The following is an 8,507-nucleotide window of genomic DNA, read 5'->3' on the forward strand; positions in this document are numbered from 1 at the left end:
GGACAATTAAGTGCAATTAAACTGTTGCCATTCATACAAACGAACAAAGCAATTTTCTTCCTCTTTTTTTCAGGGGGGGGGGGGGGGGGGGGGGGGGGGGGGAAGAGAACCACACCGCCAGCAAAAGCTTATTTATTGGCAGTCTGTCCATGCTTACTGAAGTATGTTTGGCTTCAAAATTTTAATGGGCCTCAATTATCCGCGGATTTTGACTATTCCCCACAAATAGCGGGGTCCACTGTCATTCAATGTCGGGGAACACCGTGATCCAGTCCACAATGAAGAAATGTCCCGTTTATCGTTGATCACGGCACCACACAGCCATCATGTTCCACAGCAGTCAGCTTTCCGTCTTCCGAACGGTCAAGTTGAGCTGAGCGCATCTCCGGATCCACCGCTTTGCCACTTACACAGGCAGGATGTCCTGTTACAGCGGCGCGTGTGCGCGCGTGTACACGCTCACCGGGAGGGGAGCGGGGTAGCGTGTACACAGAGCGGGTCTGGCAGACAGCTCAGACGTCCGTCGATATCGTCGGCGCAAACGCATCGGGACCAGGTAAGCCCGCCGTTCGTCTCGTGTCCGCTTTACTGACATTCGCGTTTGAATTTGGGCTCCGGGCTCCTTGTGCCGGGTAAAAGCCACCCACGCCCCTGTGCTTACGTAGCTTTTCTCCGGGTCATTCCTCCCAAAAACATACATCTTAGCTTGGAGAAACACTCCAATTCGTCCTTCGACGTGAACGCGAGTGTGTATCTACGTGCCCCGCGATTGGCTGCCGAGCAGTCTCGGGTGTACCGCCTCTCGCCCGGAGGCGGCTGAGAGGGAATGGATGCAACTTGAAACTTGACACTTACGACTTAAGTCGCCTTTTACTCGCCCGCATCCGTCCATCCATCCATTTTCTGTAGCGCTTTATCCTCACAAGGGCGTGCCGAAGCCTATCCCAGCTATCTTCGGGCGAGAGGCCCCGGTACACCCTGAACCAGCCAATCGCAGGGCACACCGAAACAAACAACCATTGACACCTACGGACAATTTAGAGTCTTCAATCGAACGACCGCGCATGTTTTGGGGATCTGGGAGGAAAGCGGAGTGCCCGGAGAAAAGCCACGCGGGCACGGGGGGAGAACATGCAAACTCCACACAGGCGGGGCCGGGGATCGAACCCGGGTCCTCAGAACTGTGAGGCAGACGTGCTCACCGGTCGGCCGCCGTGCCGCTGCACACATACAGCTCTAGAAAACGTGTATTTTTGCATTGCAATTATACGGGGGAAACAAAACCTGAATCAATGGTTGACCAACTTTTTCAAAAATTCCTTCCGCTCCAAGGACCACCGTAATAACCCAAATTTAAATAGTCATGTAGTTTTCAGCAAAATAGAGACATTTTGGGTTTTTTTTCATGATCATCATCAGGGTTTGGAGGGTTACTTTCAAAATGTATTGCGATACAGTTACTACAGTTACAGTTAGTTACTACAAGTACAGTTACTTGCTAGTTATTAAAAAATGCAATCCAAGTAGCACAATATTTGAGTAATGTCACTTGATGACTTTGGGATTACTCCTACACCAAACAGGAGAAAAGAAATCCAATCTCAATCAAATATAATGACATATATTTTCAGTCTTGTTCTGTAATTGTTTAACGTGCATGTTTTTGGAACAGCGAGCAAATCCAAAACCTCCGAACCGTGAGACAGACGTGCTAACCTCTTGGTCAGCGTGCTGCCTCGCTTCATAAAGTTTGGAAAACCGAGCCACATGACGCAGTGTGTGTTATACTGAGTGAAACGGGAATAAAAAGGGGACTAATTCAACTTGTGAAGGCAACCTTTGCAGTTAGTGATAGCTTAACCCCTCGACTCACTGACACACACGCACACACTTAGGATTCAATGATATGCTTCTTACGCTGCAAAAGGTCGGGGCTCCAATTCAACAACCAGCCTCTCGCCGTATTCGAATTGGAAAATCCACTGCAAAATCCCAATTTTTAATAAATGTACCTTTATTTTTGTTGAACCTGTCCTGTACCCTAAATGTTCCTGTAATCTGATTATATGTTTACTCCCCAAGCCTGATTATTATTATAATTTTACGCACAACTCAAACATTAACATTAGGGGTGTTACGATTCATTTTAGCAACGATTCGATTTGTTTCACGATTGCCGATTCGTTTCATGAATGACATTGGTTCATTTAGAACGATTCCGTCCGAAACGATTCAGTGGCTGGAAATCGATTCAGTAACTTTTGAGCCAAAAGTTCAGTCCTTGGAAAAATGTCTCCAGTGTACATTTGAGAATCCGGTTCTAAACAGTTAAATAGTAATGGCTAGAAACGAAGCGCTGTGAGGTTTCCAAGAGGAAACCTTCAGGAAAAGTGTTAATAAAACATTGCGAGGTAAATAAATGAACAAACCCGCTGTTTGAAGCACAAACGTGAGCCTACAACAGCGTCCGGTCGTTGACGTTGTCACTGGTTTTCCTCTCGTTTGCCCAAATTTCCCCTCGAGGGAACTCTGTTGTCGTTGTTAGCGGCTAGCAAGCTAAGCTAAGCAACTTGAAAGGCTTCACAGAGTGCATGGCCATTTGCCGCAAGTCACACACACGCATCCTAAATGATCATTTCTCGTTAGCCTCCTTTTCATCTGCCATCCACCAGACAGACTGATATCTTAAACGTCAATAAAAGTGCTTAAAAAAAACACACACACACACACACACACACACACACGTACTGTGGTGTCTCCTCCAACCCCTAGGGGCACTACGGAAAGGAGTGACTAGATGCGGGGCACAGAAAAGGAAATGGACAAAGAAGAACATAGCCACGACAGTGCTAACTGCTGTGTGCCAACTGAAAAATCAAGCAAAGTGAATGGAATTACAAGCATTTTTCTTGGGAATACAACACATACACACCTCCACATAAAGCCTGCCGTGCTTCAATGCAGTGCGTTATTTCCGAGTATCGATAGAATCGATGACCTTTTAATACGATTTCAATCGATATGCCGAGCACAGATCGAAGGAATATAAATTGATACATAGATATAATGAATGAATCGTTACACCATTAATTAACACTATAAGAAATGAATACCAAGATGAATTGCACATTAAAAAATGGTAAATATTAAGAGCAAATTATTGTACTGAAAAGGTAAATACAACAGACCTTCTCATAAAAAGTAAAGTGTGCATGAAAACAAAGAAAATGTACTATCCTGGATTGCATTTTTATTTTTTGTAAAGAAGCCGTGCGTATCGCTACCGGCGACCTAACGTGTTTGATTGTACGAACCCCAATTAAGTTAAAAACGAGTTCAATGATTTGCAAGTCCTTTTCTAGGACTAGATGTTAAAATCGCTTAATAGATCAGCATAATGCTGTTGATGGAGACGTCCTCTTGGGTGGGGCGGGATTGAGGGAAGACCACCTGGTGCCTCCAGTACGACATTATCAGTTGGGTGTTTGGGCCTTTCATCACAATACACCCTCACCGGGGCTGGCCCACCACAGGCTGATCAGACCTGGATGTGTGTCGCACCGGAGGCTCCCTGAGATCACTTTGCAGCCCAAACCGTCTCCTTCCGCTTCAGCCACGGCCAGTGACTGCCTCTTTCGGCAACAACTGCGAGCTCTTAGATGGTCTTCTGCTGAGCCTGTCCTCTGATTCCAACCTCTTTTAGTAGCCTTGTGGTGGAACCACAAGGCTACTAACTACTACCTTCAGGCCACCTCCACTGGCCTCACATATACTTGCCCTTCCTGGTCCTCTGCTTCGGCAACCAAGTTTGCGTATCTCAACCATTTCCTTTCAAATGCCTCAATCGATGGCTTCCTCCCAGGGGACTGTCAGCTCCACGAGGAAGACACGTCGGCAGGATTTGGACCAAAGGACCAGGTCTGGGCGCAGGTTGGTCGATGGCGATTTTGGGTGGGAAGGTGAGCCTCTTGCTCAAGTCTACCTGCATTTCCTAGTCCCGCATCTGCATCTAGTGGGCAGGAGTCTAGATGCGATCGGTTGGTCGGCCGTTTTTCCTCTCCCCGGACGAAGGATGTCGGTTGTTGTAAGGTAGTCTGGGCTTCCAGGGGAATGGCGTTGGTGCTTCTCCTTACGCTTCAGTGCAGCAGCCAGGCACTTCAGCACCTGGTTGTGGCACCAGGTGTACCCTGCGTAAGGCTGGTCTTGCAACCCACCAGTATGTGTTTCAAGGTAGCTGGGGCGAGACAGTGGGGACAGGCTGGATCATCTTCAAACCAGAGATGTAGGTTGGTTGGAGAGGGCAGGACATCATACATGGCTCAGCATATTATACTCCATGTTCCACAGGTCACTCCAAGTGATCTTCCTCTTCTCCAGACCATCCCACCTCATCCAGCAGCCTTGCGACTGCTCTGGAAGACCTGACCACTTCTTCCTGGTGGCACACCACCTCAACCACCAGACGGCACGAGTCAGCTGGAGTAGCCTTCTGCCATGTGAATGTAGTTGCTATCAACCGTATGTCCTATTTATCTAGTCGTATCTATGGCGTCTACAATTGGTGAAATAAATCTGCGAGAGCCCGCGACCCGCGTGAGAATAAGCGGAACGGAAGATGAATGCACGAATGACATCTGCGAGATTCATTACCGAGGCATACAACGAGATAACTAGCACGGCTAACATCAGCTTGTGTCCGTTCTGACGTTGCTTCACAAAGTGGAGAGAAGCGAGCTACCAATTTCCCGTACTGCATTTGAATTATAGTTGAAAAAACGATGGGGTTTTTTTGTTTGTTTTTGACCTTCACTAATCTGCCTCCGGAGAGCATTCAATGAAAAAGAAGTTAGTTACCCAAACATTTCAAAATAGTACATTGTAGAGCTGTAATTACAATGTTTGCTTACGGTTATCATGCGGTGAGAATCTGATAACGGCTTGTAACGGATTTGTAGACATAAATGGCTAATCTGGCAGCGGTCTGGTAATTGTTTCGCACATACATATGCTGTTCCCTCTGCTGTCCGCCACAGAAAATGAGCGCCTCCGAGCACAACCACTCTCATCGTCTCGCCAACGACACGCCGTGGTTCGTCTATGAGTGCACCATCGAGCTGGACGCCGAGTACCGGCGCATCTGCCTCTTCCTGCTCTACCTGTTCGTGTTCGTGGCGGGGCTGCTGGAGAACACGCTGGTGGTGTGGGTCAACTGGCGACGCCGCCACTCGGCCAACGGGGTCCTCTTCTGCGTGCTCAACGTCAGCCTGTCGGACCTGATGGTGATCGGCGTGCTGCCCTTCTTCATGATGGAGGTGACCGTGGACCGGGTGTGGCTGTGGGGCCGCTTCCTCTGCAAGCTCACCAGTCTCATCTATGGAGTCAACTTCTACAGCAGCTCCTTGTTTCTGGCCGCCATGACCTTGGAGCGCTACCTATCGCTCACCAGGCCGTCGTCGCCAGCCTTGTTCCCGGCGGCGGGCCGGCGGCGCTGGGCGCTCTGCGGAGGCATGTGGCTGCTCTCCCTGTTCCTGGCCCTGCTGGAGAACATGCACGTGGATCTTCTGGAATGGGACGAGCCGGGCTGCTACATGCTTCCCGAGGGCAGCTACACCGAGTGGTTCGTGTCCGTGGCCTTACTGTGCCTGATTTTCCAGTTCCTGGGGCCCGCCTCGGTCATCATCACCTGCAACGTGCTGATCGCCCGCACTATCCGAACGGCGCCCGACGTGCAGGGCCGGCGGGACGTGTGGTTGGTCCACATATACTCGCTGGTGTTCGTCGTGTGCTGGCTGCCGTACCACTTGGTCGTGACGCTGATGATCGTGGGCGACCTCTTGCCCGAGCTGTTCAGCTGCAATGTGGTGGAATTTGTCTACTTCTCCTTCAGCGTGGTGCAGAGCCTGTCACTCTTTCACTGCGTGGCCAACCCCGTCCTCTACAACTTCCTGAGCAAGAGCTTCCGCGACAACCTGATCAACGCTGTGGTCAGCCGCTTACCCGCTGAGGCGGTGGCGGGGACCGGGCCCAACGGAGGAGGAGGAGGAGGCGACAAGGGCACACGCTGCAAGTCGAGTCATGCCAGCACCAGCCAGTCTGATGTCAGCTCTTGATGGAAAATCCAGAAACCTCACCAGTTGACACTTGTTTCTTCGGTGGCTGTTCAAACAAGTGTACTACCTTACTGATTGATTCCCTCGTTATCTTCTTCTGCACAGCTCGAGGTTTGTTAGGTCAACTCTGCTCCCACTTAGTGTAAGCATACAAAGCCCCAGACATGACACGTGGCCACAATATAGATAGAACTGGCATGCCGAACGCTCATTTGTGGCCACGAAATACAAAACATTGGGCTTTTGACTGAAATTTTAGGATGAAACTAAAAAGGCGCAACAGTCGACCCTCGCGCATACACCCGCAGATTCGAGCCTTTTTTTCATCATTTTCATTTTGGGGGGAACCAACCCCGACAACGCTTACTGGGCCCACTTATTCAAGAAGAGTTGAACATACCTTCCCTAAATCGTTGACTGCACATGTGCAAGTATTTAATGTGTCACAACGTTTTGCTGTTCGACATCAAAGAGTTGGATGGCATAATTCCCAACAGGTGCTCAATTCATGAATCCATCGATGACCTTCCCGTCTCATCCTTTTTACATTTTGACATCTTGAGACCAAGACGACACCTAACAATTGATCAACAGCACCAATTAGTATTCCATGTGCACATGATACCCATTTCGTAGCCATTATTATTTTGTATTATATCGTTAATGTCTTGCAGCCACAATTTATTATTTTGTGGCCACAGAAGTGTTTTGAGCGAACGCTGCACCTGATTCATGGCCCCAAAATAGCATTTTCGTTGCCAAAAATGTGTATTTGTAATGGCCACAATTTTGTATTTCATTTTCAGCACACGCTAACCCTACTCCATTTAGCATTTTGTGGGCTAATTTGTGGCTGCGAATTAAGTACAATGTGCACCAGAAATCTATGGCATTGCGATGTCAAAATGTGAACAGCATGATGAAGAGGCTTGTTTAAATACAAACCAGGTTCATTCAAGTCAAATGTGCTGTTTTAGCAGGAAAAAGTGCTACTGTGGTTCTACCACCAAATCTTTACCCAATCATGATGTATCTAATAACATGATAAAAACCTTCAAACTTTCAATAAAACACACAGTTGTCACCAGAGATGTGTATTATTTAAAGACAAATTCCATCCTCAGTTGATAACTGCGGTCAAGCCAGCCTCCACTGGTAAAAAGGAAGTCAAGCCAGCCGCCCCTAATTTTGTTCACACAAGGCATTACGGTAATAAGCTGGCAACAAGGAGCCATCTTCAAAATAAAAGCCGACCAATTAGAGGGCTACAGGAACGTCAATGCTTCGGATTTCAAATAATTCGATAAAATAAGCTCTCTGTTATAACCCAGTCTACTTCTGAGAGAAAGTAAACTGTGCCAGGATTGCAATCAGCAAGGTTAATTTGAATATTGAGATGCATTAAAAAAAAAGAAAAGTTTATTTGTAATCTGCATCCATAGGATCGCAACACCGGTCCAGTTCTGGGGCACACTAGACCACACCAGGTTTCCGCCAAAAGAGGTCACATCCAAATCTGACGTTGCATCTCAAAATAAAAGTCCCCTGAAATATGCATATTTTGCTGTCATTACCGCTGATTTAAAACAAATCTTGAAAATAATTAGGGCTGTCAAAGTTAGTGTTAACCTTGAGATAAATTGAAATGATTTGAGGCGTGAAACGGTGGCCGACTGGTTAGAATGTCCGCCTCACAGTTCTGAGGACCGGGGTTCAAATACTAAAAAAAAAAAAAAAAAATACTTTCGATATCGCAAGACCAGTCCAGTTCTGCAGAACACTAGACCAGTGGTTCCCACATTTTTCTATTGCAGCTAAGTCGTGACCCAACTTCATATCATTCAAGAACAATAAAGAAAATGTATTGTTCAAAAATTGCCTTTGAAAATATGTGCACTATATCATATATTAAACACAGCAGTCATAATTCATGAAGTCATAATTACACTGAATAGAGTATTTCTGTCATATGGCGGTGTCGTCATGAACCAAGGACCCCCTATATTTGTTTCCTATCTGTCCGCCCATAAAAAATCCATGACCCACCAGTTGAGAATCACTGCACGACACCATTCTCGGTCTACAACAAAAGAGGTTTGAGCTTCTTCTTTTCCCTTTAGGTGTCGCCACAACGCGTCAACCTTTTCCATTTCTTCATTTCCGCCACCTCCATCTCTGCTTCCTGTCGTCTGTTCAGCGCCACTGTCTCTAATCCGTCCATCATGGCTGGCCTCACCACTGTTTCATAAACTTTGCCCTTCATCCTAGCAGAGACTCACACCTGACACCTTCCTCCACCCGTTCCAACCTGATTGGACTTGTTTCTTCACTTCCTGACCACACTCACCATTGCTCTGGACAGTTGACACCAAGTATTTCAAGTCCTCCACCCTTGCT

General features: G+C 47.4%; 1 protein-coding gene across 1 annotated transcript; it reads left to right on the top strand.

The window, feature by feature from the left end:
- The first annotated feature begins 472 nt into the window (after positions 1-472).
- gpr182 (G protein-coupled receptor 182) lies at positions 473-7,189 on the top strand. Its single transcript, XM_061694467.1, has 2 exons — positions 473-556; positions 5,034-7,189. The coding sequence occupies exon 2, from the start codon at positions 5,037-5,039 to the stop codon at positions 6,108-6,110; it is 1,074 nt and encodes a 357-aa protein (XP_061550451.1). The 5' UTR covers positions 473-556; positions 5,034-5,036; the 3' UTR covers positions 6,111-7,189.
- Positions 7,190-8,507: the final 1,318 nt, after the last annotated feature.

Source organism: Phycodurus eques, chromosome 1 (genome assembly GCF_024500275.1).
Source record: "Phycodurus eques isolate BA_2022a chromosome 1, UOR_Pequ_1.1, whole genome shotgun sequence".
NCBI classification, from domain to species: domain Eukaryota; kingdom Metazoa; phylum Chordata; class Actinopteri; order Syngnathiformes; family Syngnathidae; genus Phycodurus; species Phycodurus eques.